The following is an 18,197-nucleotide window of genomic DNA, read 5'->3' as shown; positions in this document are numbered from 1 at the left end:
ACCGCGGCCGGGCGCTCGGCTATTTCCGTCGCGGCTCGGCCCCTCCTCCGAGGGCGGGAGAAGAGTTGGGCTTAACTCTATCCTCGCCGGAGCCCCCGTACCTCCGCCTGAGGCCACGAAAGACTCGCGCGCCTTCGCGCTTCGCCGGGTCATTTGCAAGCGGCTTTGCCTATCGTTTGCATGAGCGGCCTACGCTCCCCGACTCGGTCCAAACTCCTCTTTTTCTTCATCGCCACCCCCCAGGGCTCCGGAGGCACCCAGCCGCGCCCCACAAAAGGACTGAGAGGCGACTTTGCTTCTGGTTTATTGCCCCTCAGCAGGCGGCGGGAGTCGGGGCCCAGGCTGGGGCTGCCCGGCTCGGCCGGCGGGTCTCTACAGTGTGCGCGGGGGGTGCCACTCGCCCCCTCCAGGGAAACGCGCGACCAGGAATGTCTCGGAGTCCAGGAAAGGTGGGCCCCCGGCCCCGGGGGCTGCGGATGGGGCGGAGCCGGGCCGCGGGCCGGTGAGTGCCCTCCCGCAGCGGTCAGACGTCGAGAGAGGAGGCCGGGGACAGCGAGGGGGTTCGCGAGGGCGTGGCGGGCGCTGGCACCGCGCCCCCGGCGCCCAGCACTCGCCACTGGAAGATGCTGGCGTCCTTGCCGCCCAGCGAGATGAGGTGCGAGTCGTCGTGCGTGAACCGGACGCTGGTCACGTGGCTGCCGTGGCCGCCGTACACGAGGCTGGGCGCCTGGGCGGGAACCAAGACGGAGCTGCGGCGGCGCCGAGCCCGGGCCCGCCCGCCCGCCCGCCCGCCCGGCCGCAGCAGCCCAGCCCGCCAGGCCTCACCTTGGCGCGCGCGCACGGGTACTGGAACAGGTGCACTTTGCAGAAGTCGTCGGCCACGGCCACCACGCGCTCGTTGTGGGAGCGGCACAGGGAGTTGATGTCGGTGCCATCCGAGCCGTCGGGCCACACGCCTAGCACGGCGGCCAGCCTCAGTACGGCCTCCTCCCCGTGCCCACCCTCGGCCCAGGGACGCACGTTCTGGTGCTCAGGCAGGGCGGCCACCCACCGGCCGCGTCCCAGGCAATCCTTCCCAGTCCGTCCCGACAGCCCAGGGCCTGAGGGGCCGCCCGGGCTGGATCTGCCCGCTTCTAGACGCCAACCCCTTGACACACGCCCAGCATGCCGAGCCCAGGGAGGACTCCACCTTGCCCCCCACCCCTCCCGGATGGTTCCAAAGGCCCTGCTCACCATAGACATGGAAGCCCAGCACGCAGGTGTAGGTGGCCCACTCCCGGTCTCGGCTGTCATAGCGATTCCTCAGCAGCTTGCAGCCTCCAACTACGTCCCCTGGGGAGAGGGCCGGGGCCCACCCAGCTCAGCTCTAACCCTGCCCTCAGTCGGGAAGACTTCGGGAAGGGCACATCGTTAAGACTTGCTTGAGGTAGTGGCCAGTGATCTGGTCACCAAGGTAGCCCTCAGCTCAGGGCAGAACCCAACCCCGGATGTTTCCTGAATTCTTGCTGAAGTTCCAATGGCTTCTCATCAGTTCCTCCTCCCTACATTGGTCAATCCCTCCATACCTGCCCTGAGAAACTTGTCCAAAACAATCTTTCCTAGTACATTTTTCCAGCTCTCTCCTCATGGGGAAAGATACAGTGATTTGGGGGTTGTGCAATTCCAACTCCATTTCAATCCCATCTCCACCTTCCTGTCCAACACCCTCTCTGCTTGAAGTTCCCTACAGATTCTCCTTCAACCCTCCCAACCAGGAGCCCCCCAAACAAATAAAACCCACCCAGTGACCCATTCCCCATGCTCTCCCCTCCTGCCACTCACAGTAAAGGATCTCATAGTCCCCAGAATTGGACATGATGAAACTCCCATCCTTAGACCAATCAAGGTGAGTGATGAAGCTGGAGTGACCCTACGAGCAAGGGTCAAGAGACTAAAAATGTAGCCATTTCCCGTACCCAGATCCCCCTGAGCACATTAGACCCCTTCAAGAGACCTATGGCAATGCCCCACCCTCCACCCCAGCTTCCTCACCACACAGCGGCCAAAGCGGTTGGACTTGGCACCATCGCTGGAAACACTATAGATGTAGATCATGTTGTCATGGGAACCGATGGCCAGGTACAACCCATCTACAAAGACAGTCACTCAGAGAGGGAAGGGCCAGGGACAGGTCTGGGTCCAGGGTAGGGGGTGGCTCTCACCTGGGCTGTACCGGACCACTGAGAGCTGCTCATTGCCATCAGTGACGTCAGACACAATCTCTCTGGTCTCTGTGTCCAAAACCAGCCACCTGGAAAGGAAGTAGTAAAAAGCAGGTGAGAGGTTACCTGTCCTGGGCAAGGTGGGGACTGGCGAGTTGGAGAGTCTCAGAGGTGTGGACAGAAAGGCTGTAATGTAGACAAGCCGCAACTGCGTCCATTGTTTGTTTTTGAAAAAAAGGAGAGTGGGAGAAGGGGCAGAGGGAGATGCGGAGAGAGAATCTTAAGCAGGACTCCGTGCCCAGTGCAAGCCCACGTAGGGCTGGATCCCACGACCCTGAGATAAAGACCTGAGCTGAAATCAAGAGTTGGTATTTAACCCATTGAGCCACCCAGGTGCCCCCACCACTGCATTCTTAGGCTAGGAATCCGGAAGGGGCTAGAGAGATAAAGGCTGAAGGACTTCTGATGCCTCTAAGAGGGGAATAGAGGGGCCCACTAGGAGGACCTGTGGGAGTCTGGAAGCCTGTCACTTCCCTTTGTTAGTCTCTCCTGTGCCCCTCCTATCCCCACCGCTTCTCTATCCTAAGCAGCCACCTCCTCCACACTCCCAGGCTCAGAGGGAAGTGGTTGAGGGTAATGACAGCTGCCACGGGAGAGCAGGGGAGGCAGGGGAGGCAGGGGGCTGCAGAGAAAAGCACTGAGGAGCGGGAAGGTGCAGCTGAGGCTCCCGAGCAGGCAGCAGCCACACTCCTCCCCCCACAAACCCCATTACCGGGAACCCTTCCCGTACCTCCTACTTTCCCCTACCGGGAATCCTGGCTCCTCTTACCTCCCTGTGTTCAGTCCCACGGCTACAACTGCCCCACTGGGGTGGAAGTCAGCACAGAGACCCGTCTCCTGGGAGGGGGGAGAAGGTGAATTCAAGAAGATGCCTTTCTAGTGAAGGTTCCCAGACGGACACCTCTTCATGTTGGTAACACCAAAGGCTTCTCCTCCCAAGGATGAGCTGGGGAGGAGAGGGACAGTAGACCTGGGGTGGAGGCAGGGTGTCACTGGAGCCTACAGGAGGCGATACTCAAAATACTTAACAACCAGAACTGAGCTGGGAAGCTGTGCCGGAGAGTCGCCATTTGTTGCTGGGTCAAGGGGAGGTCTGGGGGCTTGGGGGCAAGGGGGTAGTGCTTAGGGGGCACTGGAGGTATCTGCACAGAAGAATGGAGATTTTAGTAGCCCGTGCAGCTGGTTACCTCTGAGGAGAAGGGACAGGGATGTTGGGAAAGGAGTGGCGGCCACAGAAGCCATGGTGGGTGTGGCACTGGGGATCCAGACACATAGGGCTCTACCTTGAGGTCAATGCTCCAGGCCAGCGCATGGCCCTCCCCATCCCACAGGCAGAGCTGCCGGTCGTGGCCACAGGTGAGGAAACGGTTCTGGAAGGGATGCGTGCAGAGCCCCCAGAGCTCATCCGTGTGGCCCTGCAGCAGAGCATGGGCTGTCACCTCTGCCCTACCTTAGCAGCTCTTCCCACCCTCCTCCCCTCCTCCCCGGAGCCCTCAGCCCCCCAACCTGGATGACAGGGGAGAAGCCCTGAGCCAGATCTCCCCTCAGCAGTGCATTCTTTGTGGTTCCCACCAGCAGTTGAGAGCCCGGGCCCTCAGCAATGGCCCGCACCGCTCCAAAGTGTTCAGGAATCTACGGAATGGTGTCAGAAGGTCAGGGTCCCGCTAGCCAACCCTCTTCCTCCTCCCTCCCTTGACCCCAGCCTCACCTCAGCCTCCTGGAGGGCCACCAACCCCGGCCCCCACTGCACCAGCCGGCGGTCCCGGCCACCACCACTCAGCACAGTCCCATCCCGCCGGAGACACAGGGCAAAGATGGAACCTTCGTGAGCGTGAGCCTGTGCCACAATCCCGTAGGTCTCTGTTGGCAAAGTCACAAGTGGGTCATGCCGTAGGGGTGCTGGGAAGTGGGGAATTGGAGCAGCCCTGGCCGGCACAACAGAATGATAACTCCCAGCTGCTGAGCACCTACTGAATACGGTCTCTGATCCTCGGCTATTATTTTACCCAGTTTACAGACTGGACGATGGAGGCTCAAAGACCTGAGATAACTTTCTAAAGGCCAAATACCCAGCAGCAAAACTGGAATGTGAACCCAGGATCCGGCAGACTCCGTAGCCCCTAGCCCTGCCCCTTTGCCATGGCGTCCCTACCCTTCTAGAATGCCCTCCTGGAGGGCCCCGGTGGGGTCCCAGACAACTATCAACTCTTGTGGTTAAAAAAAAGGGGGGATCCTCTTCTCTGCTCCCACAGAGCCTCTGGGGTACCAGACTTCCCAGATGCCACCCCCAAGCACCACGTACCTTTGGCCCCACCCCTGCCTGGGGTCCTGGAATCTGAGAGGCTCCGTCCCCAGGTGAGAATGTTCCCCTCTGAATCCCCAGTGAGAATGTCTCCATCCGGGAGGAACACAAAGCAAGGGATAAACTTGGGTTTCTTATATTTCTAGGGGAGAGGCAAGCAGAGAGCAGGGGTCAAAGGGAAGGGCAAAGACAAAGTCACATGCCGTTGCCAGGTGGGTAGTATTAGGGTCTACACTACTCAGACGGATACTTTCACCTCTACCCTGTCCATGTTACCCCACACCCATCCACGCCTCACCCCAAAGACGCCCTGTTTCCGGGTGAGGGTCCCGTTTCCAGGGACCCCTGCTCCTCCACTCCAGTTCCAGAAGTGGACGTGGGATTTCCCGCTGGTGACAATACAGCTGCTGTCACGAGGGCTGAAGCCAACGGCCAAGACTGAGTCATTTGTACTCTGAAGGGAAGATACTAGATTCAGCTACCCCAAGCCCTGAGCACCCACACTCTGACTCTTCAGTTTGCATCCTGACAGCTGGTCTGCTGAAGTCTCAAAACCCCAGGACAAGTCTGGTTCCCCAAGAGCACCCCCACCCCCTCCCCCAGTCACTCATGATGCCAGCACCACTCTAATGCCTGACACAAGATCACTCAGGAGGCCAGAATTTCCACAGTCGCCTCTCCCAGCCTCAGAGAGGCTATGAGACTTGCTCCAGGTGACCCAGCCAGAAATGAAGTCGATGTATGGGGAAGCCTGGAGCTATCTGTACTCCACTGCTCTGGGCACCCTAACCTCACTGCCCTGCCAGGCCACCTGGACTCCTCACCTTAATCTCAGCCAGCTTTGTGCCCCGGCTGCAGTCCCACACTGACAGCATGTGCTCATTGGAATCATCCACCACACAAAGAAAAGCACCCTGATCCTGAAAATAGGGGACACGTCGAGGGGGGCCAAGTGAGGCCTCAAGGTCTGTGGGTTCACAGTCATCAGGCAAAGGCTGCCATCGCGGGTTGAGCGGGCAGGTGAGGTGGACCCCTGTCCCTTTCTCAGGAAAGTCGGCTGGGTTCAGGAATGCCAGAACTCCTGAGGCGTCCTGGTGAAGTGCAAGGATGAGGTTCCTGGTCAAGGAATACGGGGGCCAAGGGGCTTGAGGGCCAGCTCACCGCCACTGAAAAGGCCAGGGCTCCTACACCCCGCTCGAAGGCCCCCAGTCCAATCTCCTGCAGCTTCAGCAGTGTCTCAGAGTCCCAGACATGAACCACAGGTTGCAGGGGCTGGTAGAGAAGAGGTCAGGATGTGAAGGGCAGCCAGGCTAGAATTTCCTCCCGTCTGCCAGGGTTTGACTTTGGCCTTACCTTTCCATCTTTATCCACCCCAGCTGTCTGTCCTGAGGCTACACGGACACCATCGGGGTGGACGGCCAGGCTAAGTGGAAGGAGGAGACACTCTCGGGAAGGGGGTTGGTCTCCCAAGACCCCCCAGGACACCCTTCTCCATGCTTGCAGACCAGCAAGGCAACTCTTCTTTCCTGCTCCTCTGCACCCTCCCAGATCCCGTTCCTGCCACACTAACCATCCCCACACCCAGAACTGCCCGCTCCCAGGCCTCGGGCCCCTCACCATCGAACGCAGTCCGTGTGGCCCCGGTAATGTCTCTGGCCACCACCTCCAGGACCCCCTGGGCCTCCCTCAGGCCGGTACAGCACCACCACGCAGGCGATGAAGTAGACCACCTCCCCAGAGCGCAGCACAAACAGATTAGAGCGGGAGTCACGACCCCTGTACCCATAACTGGAGTGGGGATCACAGTCAAGGAAAGGGTCAGACCGAGGGCAGAGTGAGGAAGAGTGGGGACAACAAAAGAGCTTCTGGCTGGCAGCACCACTGGCAGAAGATGGGAGGGGCGGATTCCGATGGCTTCCTGATCCCGCAGACCCAGGGGGAAGCCAGAAAGAAGGGGGGTTCCCAAGATGGGAAAGGGGGTCCCCATGGGACTGGAGGGGGCAGGATACACCCAGTCAAGGCTGAGGGTCTCCGGGGGTGGGCCGCTGGGCAGCTCCTCAAGGCTGCGGATGCCAGATGGGATGTACATGGTAATGGGGCGGCCGCGAAGGAACATCTTCACTGAGATGCCTTCTACAGAGAAAAGGGGGGTGTCAACCACCACCCTGCAGCCTCCCTCTCGGGAAAGCCAGAGCAGGACTCTACCCACCACACCTCACAGGTCCCCCAAAATAGCTCCTGGGGCTGTAGCCCAAACCCTAACTCCATCGTGCCAGACTTCTCCGTACATACCCAAATTATAATTGCTCCTCCGAGACCCAGGACCCCCGGGGCTGGAGAGGGGGTCTTTCCCTCCACGGCTGTTGGGAAAGAGAGAGGAGCAGAGTGATGAGGTCAGGTCCTGAGACGTAAGTGGGGAAGGGCAGGACACAGGAAAGGAGGTTCACCCAGACACCTCTGCAGGCTTTTAGCCTGCATCCAGAGCATTCAGGGCCCCAGAGTAGATAGGGACTCTCAGCTCCGTTGTAAGAGATGAGAAAGTTTGGGCTGAAGGGGCTGAGCACTCGGCACAGAGCCCTAAAGTTTGTGAGAGGCAGCGTGGCATGGCCGGGGGGAGCCCCTTCTCCTAGACCACAGGCCTCTGGCTGGCCTTTTCATTTCTCCATCTGTAAAATGGGACCAGAGTGAATCCAGAATGTACACCAGCCCTGCCTTTCGGGGATCTGGGAGGGAAGCAAGAATGTCTTTATGTCTCAAGAGGAAAGTAACAGGTGAATTCCACAGAGAGCTGTCACCAGACCATATGGCTGCAACATCTCTTCAGAGAGTAAAGAAGAAACCAAGGACAGGGTTCAGATGAACACACGGGAGTCCTGAGGCCTGCACGCACCCTGAGATGACCATGCTCGGCCACTAGGATTCCCCCCTTGCTGTCTAGAAATAAAGCCTGGTAGATGAGGGGGAAGGGGGAGGGGGTTAAGGGGTGAGGGGTAGGGCTGAAACTCTGAAAACGAGTCATCCATGAAAATCACGAGAGCTTGTGGTACCTCCTAAACTCTTGGAAGGTACGCAGTGAAACAGCAGAACCGGAGTCGGAAAGAGTAGGGCTCATATCCTAGCTCTAGCTGTGTGACCCCAGACAAATCACTTACCCTCTCTGAGCCTGCTTCCTCACCTGGACAATGAACAGCATGACACCACCTACCCCCCAAGGGTGTTGTGGGAACTGAATGAGATGGAGGAGGTTGAGAGTTTAGCACAGCCGGGTACACAGCAGACGCCCCAGGCGTGCTTGTTCCTTTCTTCCTGTTGGCCAGTGAGGTCCCCCAGCCCGCCAGGGAAGTGAGGTGAGGGATGTGGAAGGTCAAGAGCCCGAGCCTGGGGGCGGGGGAGCGGCGCCCACCTCTCTGTGCTCCCTGACCGCAACAACAGGTTGGCTGAGGAGGCGGCCTTCCGGGACAGTTTCTGCCTGGGCCGCTCTGAGGGGGATGAGGAGGAAGAATTTCTCCGCGGCCTGGTAGGAGCATAGTGAGCAGGTAAACATCACTCCCTCTGTTCCTGCTCCCGCCCCTCCCGCCCCTCCTGGCCTCCGCCACAGGACACTTACGTGTCAGCGCGCTGTGGGGGCTGCGTTAGCCTGAGGATCCCCGGGGGGCCAGGGGAGCCAGTGCCACTGCTGCTGCTGCCCCCTCCTTCAGACTGGGTCCCACCAGGCTCTTCACTGCCCCCCTGTGGGGCCGGGGGCCCATTGCTCAGGCCAGAGGGTCCCAGGGATGCCTCCCGCTCCGCCTCTGCTTCGGTCTGGGTGCCGCGGCTCACCAAGGCGGGGCTGCATGGGGGTGGCGGTCCGGGGGGCGCTGCAGGGCTGCTGGGGAGACAGTGAATCAACCTGATGCCCCTAGAGGTCCCTGGAAGAAAGAGGAAGAGGGTGTGACAATGTGTATACCTGTCCCTTGTGGCAGCTACGGCGCCAGAGTCCTGCAGGGAGTTGGGGGGCGCCTGCAGCCGCAGCAGGCGGAGAGCTTCGGCCAGGGCTGCCTTTACCAGCTCCATCTCCTTCTCCTGCACCTGAAGCCGCCGACTCAAGGACTGCAGGGCCTCCTGAGCAGGGCCCTCACCTGGGAACAGGGCAAGAGGCACTTAGAATGGACCGACCACCTGAAGAAAGGGCCGAGGGGCTTCTGTCTCCCCCCAACTTCGCATTTGTCCGACACACTGCCCCCTTGAAGCAGCCCCAGGCTTGGAGGCTGGCCGGGAGGGGAGGCGACGGGTGGTAGAGGATCAAGGGCCTCCTTCTGGCAGGGCAGGCGGGGAGCCTGGCAAAGCTCCCTTCCTGCTGCTGTCTCAGCCTCCGCAAAGACAGGGAGTACCACAGAGTCCCAGGGGGAAATATGGAGTGCTGCCCCGGAACGTGGGGACCACAGAGGGAGGCCGGTGCAGCTCGGGGGTGACTGCCCACCCCAGAGCAGGCTCAGCTCTCCAGGGAAGGCAGAAACAGAGGGGGAGGGGGCCCCAGAGAAGAGGGGGACACCGAATACAGTCATCGGAGGGCTCAGAAGACCAGAAGAGATCAAGAACGACCCGGGAGGGTATAGGTGGAGACGGAGTCATAGTGAAGGTCCCCGGGGAACGGGTCAGAAGTAAAAGGACCCGAAATACCAGGAGAATAGGCCCATAATAACACGGGGGGGCAGAGAAACGTCAAGGGGCCCAGAGCAACACGGGGAGTGGATGACGTTGAGGAAGGTGGAAATGACAGCAGGAGATCCAAATAACGAGGAAGAGCGACCTGAGGCACCGGGGAGGATGCTCAGAAGCCCCGAGGCCGGGGAGCACGCGGGGACACCGCAGAGGCAGCGGCCGACCAGCCGGCGCTCGGGAAGGGGCACGCCGCCCGCCCCGCCCCGTACTCACCGGGCGCCCCGGCCCCGTCCATCCGGCCCCGGCTTGCTCCGAGCGGCGGCGGCGGCGGAGGCTTCTAAGCGGCCGGGGCCATGGCCAGGGACCGGGGAAGGGGAAGCACCCCGGGGCGCGCGCGCACGGCTGCTGTGCCACCCCCCGGGGGCGCTGTCGCGCGCGGGGAAAGGGCCTGGAGGGGGCGCTGTGGGGCGGGGGCGGCAGGTCCAGGGCCCCCCGGGGCCTCGGACTCTCCCGGGGCCGCTCTCGGCTCCCGGGGGTGCGGTGGCGGGGCCGTCCCAGGCCCCAGCGCCGCAGCACAAACAGGCGCCGGACGCGGAGCCGCCAGGAAGCGCGGGAGGGGGGGCGGGACGTTGGGGGAGGCCGGGCCGCCTGGTGGTAACCCCTCCCTGTCCGGGCTTCGGGGCTCAGGACCCGGGCAGGGCCCGCTTGCTGGCCCCTGGGCCCCCTCCGGGTCTCCGCGTCCTTAGGGATCCCCCGCCCCCGGACTCCCTGGGGTCTCCTCTGGTCCCGGCACCCGGCCCTCGGGCCCTAGGGGCAGAGCCGACCCGCCCCTCCCCACTTCCGCGAGGGGACAGGGGCGGGGTTACGAAATGGGCACCTCGGCCCGGGGGCGGGGCCTTCCCTAAGGGGCAAGGCAAAGGCATCTCGAATTGGGGCTTGGCAGGGGCCAGGGCAGCGGGTTATTAAGGCTAGGGGCGGGCGGATTCCCAGGGTATTGGGGTCAGGGTGGCATTAGCCCAGCTCAAGCCAGGCTGGGCTGACTCAGCATCCCGTCCCCACCAACCCTCGTCCCCGACAGCTCTGCTTCCCCTTGGGCAGAGATGGGAGATGGCGCCGGTGTTGCCCTTGGTGCTGCCCCTGCAGCCCCGCATCCGTCTGGCACAGGGGCTCTGGCTCCTCTCCTGGCTGCTGGCGTTGGCGGGTGGCCTCACCCTTCTCTGTAGCGGGCACCTCCTGGTTCAGCTGTGGCACCTCAGCACCTTCTTGTCTCCCTCCTGCCCATTTGCCGCCCTGCCCCAGGTTGCCCTGGCAGCCGGCACGATGGCTCTGGGCACAGGCCTGGTGGGTGCAGGAGCCAGCAGGGCCAGTCTGGATGCAGCTCAATACCCTCCGTGGAGAAAGGTCCTCGGCCCGCTGCTGGTGGCCGGCACAGCTGCAGGCGGAGGTCTTCTGGTCTTCGCCCTGGGGCTGACCCTGGCTTTACCTGGGAGTCTGGACACTGGGCTGGAGGAGGGCCTGGGGACTGCCTTGGCTCACTATAAAGACACAGAGGTGCCCGGACACTGTCATGCCAAACGGCTGTTGGATGAGCTCCAGCTGAGGCACCACTGCTGTGGGCGGCACGGATACAAGGATTGGTTTGGGGTCCAGTGGGTCAGCAGCCGTTACTTGGATCCCAGTGACCAGGACGTGGTTGAGTGAGTGTTCTGTCTCTCCCCTCCCCCGGCTCCTCCTGGCCTCCTAACCCTCCTTTCCCTTCTTCTCCTCCCCCCTTGAAACCCACCTCACCCCCATAGGCAATAAATAGAGCATAGTGATTGAGACAATTGGTTGCAGATCTGCTGTTTATTAGGTGCGTGACCCACAGCATGTGACCAAACTGCTCCGGGCCCATTTTGTCGTCTGTAGGATGGAGATAATCCCGTGCCCTGCAGCTTCTCCGCCGGGGTCTCTATTTCCAGACATCCTGACACCCCTGCCCCTCTCTTTACAGTCGGATCCAGAGCAACGTGGAAGGCCTATATCTGATCGACGGTGTCCCTTTTTCCTGCTGCAACCCCCACTCGCCCAGACCTTGCCTGCAAAGCCGGCTCTCAGACCCCCACGCACACCCTCTCTTTGATCCCCGTCAGCCCAACCTAAACCTCTGGACACAAGGATGCCACGCAGCACTGCTGGGGCACCTGCAGAGCTTGGCGAGCACACTGGGTAGCACGCTGACTGTCACCTTCATGTTGCAGGTGAGTCAGCAACATGGGGGCCCCCTCCATCTGGGCTCCCCCTCATTGCCTCTACCCCTGGCTCCAGGGACCTACTGACCCTCACTGACCTCTTGCCCCTTGCCTCCCCCACAGATTCTGGTGCTCCTGGGCCTGCGGTACCTCCAGACGGCACTGGAGGGGCTTGGAGGAGTCATCGATGGGGAGGGAGAGGCCCAGGGCTATCTCTTTCCCAGTGGGCTGAAAGACATGCTGAAAACAGCATGGCTACAGGCGGGGGTTGCTCACAGGCCAGCACCTGAGGAGGCCCCAGCAGAAGAGGCACCTCCTAAGGAGGGTCTACCTGAGGCCTAGTGGCCTGAAGCTTGGGAAGTGGGGGGGGGGGGGGTCTGGGCAGGGGGGAGGGGAGGGATGGACAGGAATGAAAACCTCACAACTCTGTACCAAGGCTCCAGATGGGGGAGTCCCTGCGATTAGGGGGGTTAAGGATAGTCAGGGAGCTGGACTGGTAGCAGCAAGAGAACTAGGTGTCCGGGGCCTAGCCCCTGTGGCCAGAACCACCGGACAACCAGAAAGCACACGGGGTGATGGGAGAGCAACGTGGGGAGAGCTGGAGACTGCTCCTGGCACACAGACTCAATAAAGCTTTTGGACTGAAACCACTGATCTTCCTCTTCAAGGGGGTAGAGGGCCCTGGGAGAACTGATTTCTATCTGATAAAGAAGCCGGGACTCCCAGGTCCTGACTCTGGTGAGGATCAAATGCAAGAACCAGACGTGTGTTACAAAGGAAACCAGAGGCCCCTCCAGCTCATGATCTTTTATTCTGGAGGTGTGGGGGGGTGGGATCCGCATGCTCAGGTGGGGAGGGTCCAGCCCAGCTCCTCCAGCCCCCCAGCCCATGCCTAGCCCCAATAAGTTACCCAGTTGCTTAGCAGCCCTCCTGAGTGTCTGTCCTTCTGCCCCACCCCAGACCGAGCTGACCTGGCTCAACACAAGGGCCGCTTGTCCCCAGCCTGTGGGCAGTGCCACATGGCAGGCTGGGGGAGAGGAGAAGCAGCTGGGCCACGCTCTGGGGCTGAGGGGGCAGAGGAGCCACCCCCTGGCTCTGAGGGGTCAGGATTTGGAAATCTGCCGCCCAGGCTGGCCAGGGGCCCAGTCCCCCAGCTTCGTGCCTGACGAGGTGGTAGTCAGGGGCGGGGGTGGGGGGGCCGCCATCACACCTCAACAGCTGGGTCTGAGCCTCGGCCCTGCCGCTGTAGCTGTTCCTCCTGCTTCATCTTGGGCTTCTCTGTCCGTGTATGCCACACCAGGACCTGTTGCGGGAGCATTTCAGTTAGAACTGGGGCCCACAGCATAGCCCAAATTCTCTTACTGCTGCCTCTACAGACATAGCATTAGATTCAAGTGTGCAGGGCAGGGGCTGTAGTGCCTCTAAAATAGGGCTTTCTCCCCTTACCCCCTCTGGGCTACATGGGTGCCCAGGTGATAGAGTGCAGGAGACCATTTTTTTCCCTGGCTCCCAGCTCCCCCTCCAGGAGAGTAAGCAAGGTTGAGTCTGAGCTCTGCAGGGTCCTTCCTTGTTCAAACAACTGTCCTTCCCCTCCTCCCCAAAACCTTCCTCCACATTCCCCATCACCCTTCCATATCCCAGAGCCAGGTTTCTACCCACCTCCAGCCCCTTACCCGAGTGCAGTTAGCTGCCCGGGGCTCCAGGTCCTTGGGATCCACAAGGTGACTCAGGAGACTGCTCTCCAGGTGGCCCCGGGGAGCAGTAGCATCAAATTGGGCATTGGGCTTAGCCAACAGCAAGGACAGGGCAACAGCAAATCCTGCCATATCCACTGGGAAGGGCCTGTTGGGCTCCCATGCCGTATGGAAGCCCACAACCCGGCCATCCTGTACCTGAGGGCCCTCAAATCGCAGGCCGCCCACCAGCCCCACGGGCCACACTGAGACACCACGGGTCCAGCGCATCTAAGAGAGGTCAGGAGAAAAGAAACAGACAGGGTGGCCCAGGGGCAAGGGAGCAGCAGGAAGGGCCAATGGGCTCATTCTGCCCCACTGCTCCCCATCCTCCCACAACATCTTTCCAGAGAAACACCAGTAACCAAGGGAACAGGTGAAGCTGGCTCCACCTGCCTCCTTCTCCATCCCCACCCCAGGGCTCACCTCCTCAAAGAGTTCCCGGCTGTAGGTGTTGTCATCATCAGCAAAGTACACGACTCCCCGGGTGCCGGCTGGGGGGGGGTCCTTCTCTCCCCCGACAGCACCCCCTCCACTCCGGAGCCAGTCGAGGGCCCTGTTGCGTTGTTCTACACCACGGGGCCGAACCCAGCCTGGCTCACCCTCTCTGAGCCGCTGGGCCTTGGGGGTGAGGACCGCCAGGTGTGTGAAGAGGAGGCCCGAGGCAGCCAGCAGCCCTGAGACCAATGGGGTGGGGCCCTCAGCATCCTCCACCAGCAGCCAATGCAGCCGGGGCACCAGGCTCAGTGTCTGGGACAGCCGCACCAGCTCCGCTTTCTGCACCAGCCTGCAGGGGAAAAGACACGGAGGAGGGCAAGGGGTCGGGACCATTTGCTCACTCCCGCCAGTATACATAGCTTCTCCCGGGCCCCTTCTAGTATCCCCCACAGCGTTTGCCCAACCAATACCCAAATTCCTCTTCTTGCCTGTCAACTTCACACCACACTCTCCTGCCCTGCTCCTGCAGCCCATGTCTGGCACCCGCCTCAACCCCAGGGCTCTGGCTGTGGGAGACTACAAGTTAAGGGCACAGGCTTTGGAATCAGACAGATCTAGGTTTGAATGCCAGCTCTGTAACTTAGTAGGTGAGACACTGGGGGAAATGGGTCAGATCTCCCCAAGCCTGTTTCCTTGGCTGTGAAAATGGGAATAACAGCACTTTACAACGATTTTGTCTTAAAGGTCAAAAAAAAATTTTTTTTAAAGATTTTATTTATTCATTCATAAGAGACATAGAAAGAGAGAGGCAGAAACACAGGCAGAGGGAGAAGCAGGTTCCATGCAGGGAGCCCAATGTGGGACTCGATCCCAGCTCTCCAGGATCACGCCCTGAGCCAAAGGCAGACACGCCCAACTGCTGAGCCACCCAGGCTTCCCCTTAAAGAGCAAATTTTAACGACTTTCTAAAATACCAGGTGCTCTTCCTGGGTTTCCAGGATGAGAAATTTAGATGAGCCCTTTGCGTCATTCCTCTCCAGGAGAGGATTTATCTAAGGTTAGACAGGAAACTGGGAAGGTGTGGCCCAGTCTTTTCTAGATTTATCCCTCAATTGCTCTGCCTGCCGTGGGGTTGGGGCTGCGTGTGTGGAAGGGGACAGGGTCTAGAGCTGCCTGTGCTTCCATGGGTCAGCCATTTGATTCCCCTGAGGTGTTGGCAGGCTCTTTAGCTATAAACCTAAAACCAGGTTCCCCAGGGGTTTGTACGAAAATAAAGTTACATTTTAATTAAAAAACAAAACAAAACAAAAAAAGCCCTTACTTAGCACAGTGGCTGGTAGAGAGTGAACATACCACAAATCATAGCTGGGGTAACTGTTTCTAGACCCTAGTATGACGGTAAGGCCAGGCCCTTTTCTACTTCAATTAGCCTGCGGTCCCCAGACTTTCTCACCAAAGGATCCCTGAGAGAGTGAATTCATGGGCAAGCTCAGCACTTCTTTGAAACTTTGTTATTCTATCTTAAAATTTGTTAGGAACTGTGTATTCTATTTCATAGCATACCCCTGTTTTACTAGAGAAACAGTCATTTCCCCACAAATCTTTGAGGACTGATGTGGTTCCTTTATCCTGTCATTTGGCATGCCCTCACCTACAGAACACCCTCTAGCCCAGTGCCTCCCCAAACTCCATCAACACCAACATCCTGGCCCTGGCAGGCCTCTTGGGTACACCAGACCCCATACCTGGCATAGGTGGGGGTAACAACATAGATAGTAGGCAGGGCCTCAGGTTCAGGGGGCTGGGCAGGGGCAGGGGGTGGGCGCCGGAGATCAGCTTGCAGCTGGGAAATCCTCAGATCCTTCTGCCGAAGCTGCTCTGCTGCTGCCGCAGGGGAGGGAGGCAGTCACATGGCTGACCTGGTCCCAGGAAGCAGGGATGGGGGCAGAGAACCACAGCATGTTGAGCATCCCAAAGGGGCAGAACGTTCTCATTCAACTCCTAGCCAGTGTAGGGGGAAATCTCCTGACAGCTTCCCCAACAGCCTCTTCCACACCTCGGGGGTGGGGGGGGCTCACGGTCTCAATCAGCAGCCCTCTCCAACCACAGTCAAGTCCATCTGTTACAGCTTTCATTTGGATATTGAGCTGCTCATCCGCCTCCAACCCTTCTACTTGCTGATGCTCACGTTGCTGCCTTCTAGAGATGTAAAGAACAACTAAATCTCCTGAAACAGGGCAGTCTTTTAAATACCTGAAGATCAAGCCCTGAGCCGTCTGCGTAAGCGGCAGAGTTCAATCTGTTCCCGTGGCTGTGTGACCAAAGACTCATAAAATTCATTGATTCCATTATTGGATAAATATTTATTGGAGGCTCCTCGTGGGAGGCACAGCCTCAGGTGCTGCGGATACAGCAGGGAGGAAAGCAGACATGGTCCCTGCCTTCATGGAACTTTCGGTTTAGTGGAGGAGGCAGGCACTGAGCAAAGAAACGAATTAGTAAAATTGTCACGAGCTGTGATAAGGGCCACGAAGGAGACGTATAGGATAGAGTATAAAAGAGAGTCCAGAAAAGGCAGTGACTCTAGCTAAAGTGGCCGGGGAAGGACTCTCTGAGGCGGTGACATTTGGGCTGAGACCTCAAGGGTGAGAAAGAGGCGACCGGGAAAGAAATGGGGGAAAAGCGCTGCAGCCAGAAGGGACAGGGTAAGCGCTTGAGAGAGCAACGCGCCTGGGCTTTTCGAGAAACTGTCACACAGCCCGTGCGGCCGGAGCGGAGCGAGCGAGTGGGGGAGGTAAGGGGGTTGCCAGGGCGGAGGGCCACAGACCACGCGGGGCCGCGCGGACTCTGGAAAGGGGCCCGCAATTCCTCCGAGGTGCGGCGGGGGCCGCGGCGCGTCCCAGAGAGGAGAGCCCGGCTGCGGCACGGGCTGTCGGGGGCCGAGCGGGCTGCACGGTGCCTGCGCGGGGCTTCACCCCCAGGGCGGGCTGCAGGCGGCGGGCGCCCTCAGGCGGGTCCGCCGCACCCCCGCCCCGCCCCGCTCACCGAGCTGCACCAGCGCGTAGAGGAGGCCTGCGATCGACACCAGGAAGTAGGCGAGAAACACGTTCTTCAGCTTCAGCTTCATGGCCGTGCGGCCGCCGGCGCCGGAGCAGGCGGGGTCCGGGGGGAACCGACGGGGGGTCCCCGCCCCCCATCCGCCAGCCTGCAGACCCCGCCCCTGCAGCGGCCCCGCCCCGCGGCCCGCCTTCCTCACGCTCCTCTTCACCAGCTCCCGGGAGCCGGGGCCGCCGGCGCCCGCCCGCGCCCACTTCCGGTCACTCTGCACCCCGCCCCCCGGGCTAATTTCCGGTCCCGCCGCCTAGTTCTGGGAACCACGGGAGTCGGTGACGTCACATCCGGCGTGGCGTGCTCGCGTGGCGGGCGGTCAGTCGCCTGGCGGGAGTGACTTTGAGACGTTTCCCTTGGTCTCCAGACCCAGATTTCATTTAAAAAAAAACAAAAAAAAAAAAGTATTTATTTATTCATCATAGACACACACAGAGAGAGGGACAGAGACAGGCAGAGGGGGAAGCAGGCTTCATGCGGGGAGCCTGACGCGGAACTCGATCCCGGAACTCCAGGATCACGGCAGGTGCTAAACCGCTGAGCCCCCCGGGATCCCCATTTCCTCATTCTCATTCATTCATCCCTCAGCCACGGGACGCCATGGCTACAAATGCTTGTTTCATGAATGAATGAAATCTGGGACTTCTCTGTGCCCGGCCTGTGCTCTGGGCGTCCCTCACTCATTCCTCACTCTAGTCCTGAGACAGGTGGTATTGTCCCCATTTTACGGACAAGTAACCAAGGTCCACAAAAACATGAAACCGCCACTATGGAGTTTTCTGTGTGCCTTCGAGGTACCTGTCTCCAAAACCAGTACGCCTCCTGCCCCCCCCCCCCTTTTTTTTAAGATTTTATTTACTCATGACAGACACAGAGGGAAAGAGAGAGGCAGAGACACAGGCAGAGGGAGAAGCAGGCTCCATGCAGGAAGCCCGACGTGGGACTCGATCCCGGATCTCCAGGATCCGGCCCTGGGCTGAAAGCGGCGCTAAACCGCTGAGCCACCCGGGCTGCCCCTGCCCCCCCGCCCCCCCCCCCCCCCCCCGTTTCTTAAACGGACGACAATAGGAGGCAGGGAGTGGGGTGCCAAGGGAGTGCACTACGTCCCAGCAAACTAACTGGAAATATTTCTTGAGCTAAGAATTCCATGAGCACATTCCCTAACTACTCAGGTACAAGCCTTCCTGAGCATTTTCCCTAAAAAAAAAAAAAAAAAAAAAAAATCGTTTCTTATAATCTCTCAAGACTGATAAGTCACTTTACAAAATGGAGTGATCTACTTCCTGTCACTGAAACAATGGGGGAATTTAAAAAAGTGATGCCAAAGAGAAGCAGCCTTTTTCATGAGAACATCTGACTATAAAGCTGTTTCTATTCAAGACGGACCCCATCAGCTCTGGTCACCACTGTTTAAGCCTCCTAAAATCTGATGACCTTGCTGGACTCCTCTATGAAAATATTGGCATCTAGCAAGTTGAGGAAG

The 18,197-nt window shown here is 59.8% G+C and overlaps 3 protein-coding genes across 8 annotated transcripts; 1 reads left to right on the top strand and 2 right to left on the bottom strand.

Annotated features, from left to right (window-relative positions):
• Positions 1-6: 6 nt before the first annotated feature.
• EML3 (EMAP like 3) lies at positions 7-9,637 on the bottom strand. Of its 6 annotated transcripts, none has more exons than XM_049096476.1 (22): positions 9,478-9,637; positions 8,510-8,681; positions 8,171-8,431; positions 7,967-8,077; positions 6,856-6,923; positions 6,573-6,696; positions 6,181-6,351; positions 5,917-5,986; positions 5,725-5,835; positions 5,388-5,483; positions 4,862-5,017; positions 4,564-4,705; positions 3,970-4,121; positions 3,768-3,893; positions 3,545-3,676; positions 3,031-3,098; positions 2,202-2,290; positions 2,032-2,129; positions 1,822-1,909; positions 1,234-1,332; positions 826-846; positions 7-727 (listed from the first exon to the last, which is right to left on the bottom strand). In XM_049096476.1, exons 1-22 carry the CDS (start codon positions 9,497-9,499, stop codon positions 150-152), a joined length of 2,955 nt encoding a protein of 984 aa, XP_048952433.1. In that variant the 5' UTR covers positions 9,500-9,637; the 3' UTR covers positions 7-149. The 6 variants fall into 6 exon arrangements, with proteins under 6 accessions (XP_048952433.1, XP_048952434.1, XP_025302264.1 ...); XM_049096477.1 differs by having other exon boundaries at positions 8,171-8,428; XM_025446479.3 differs by having other exon boundaries at positions 289-727; positions 826-956.
• Positions 9,638-9,860: 223 nt separating this feature from the next.
• ROM1 (retinal outer segment membrane protein 1) lies at positions 9,861-12,082 on the top strand. The gene is made up of 3 exons (XM_025446486.3): positions 9,861-10,901; positions 11,198-11,444; positions 11,559-12,082. The coding sequence occupies exons 1-3, from the start codon at positions 10,312-10,314 to the stop codon at positions 11,775-11,777; spliced, it is 1,056 nt and encodes a 351-aa protein (XP_025302271.3). The 5' UTR covers positions 9,861-10,311; the 3' UTR covers positions 11,778-12,082.
• A 145-nt stretch (positions 12,083-12,227) lies between these two features.
• Positions 12,228-16,868, bottom strand: B3GAT3 (beta-1,3-glucuronyltransferase 3). Its single transcript, XM_025446487.3, is given in 6 exon segments — positions 12,228-12,738; positions 13,109-13,399; positions 13,595-13,955; positions 15,352-15,493; positions 15,496-15,525; positions 16,652-16,868. Coding segments are annotated over 6 exon segments (1,005 nt in total). The 5' UTR covers positions 16,734-16,868; the 3' UTR covers positions 12,228-12,639.
• Between the last annotated feature and the right edge of the window lie 1,329 nt (positions 16,869-18,197).

The sequence above is a fragment of the Canis lupus genome, chromosome 18 (genome assembly GCF_003254725.2).
Source record: "Canis lupus dingo isolate Sandy chromosome 18, ASM325472v2, whole genome shotgun sequence".
NCBI lineage: Eukaryota > Metazoa > Chordata > Mammalia > Carnivora > Canidae > Canis > Canis lupus.
Note: the sequence above shows the minus strand (reverse complement) of the source record. Positions and strands in the feature narration are given on the sequence as shown.

Coding starts and splice junctions, on each gene's coding strand:
- ROM1 (XM_025446486.3), top strand. CDS start 10,312: ATGGCGCCGGTGTTGCCCTTGGTGCTGCCCCTGCAGCCCCGCATCCGT. Junction 10,902..11,197: donor AGTGACCAGGACGTGGTTGA/GTGAGTGTTCTG, acceptor CTCTCTTTACAG/TCGGATCCAGAGCAACGTGG. Junction 11,445..11,558: donor CTGTCACCTTCATGTTGCAG/GTGAGTCAGCAA, acceptor CCTCCCCCACAG/ATTCTGGTGCTCCTGGGCCT.
- EML3 (XM_049096476.1), bottom strand. CDS start 9,499: ATGGACGGGGCCGGGGCGCCCG. Junction 4,706..4,861: donor GGAAACAGGGCGTCTTTGGG/GTGAGGCGTGGA, acceptor CCTCTCCCCTAG/AAATATAAGAAACCCAAGTT. Junction 3,099..3,544: donor CCTGGAGCATTGACCTCAAG/GTAGAGCCCTAT, acceptor CCCCCCTCCCAG/GAGACGGGTCTCTGTGCTGA.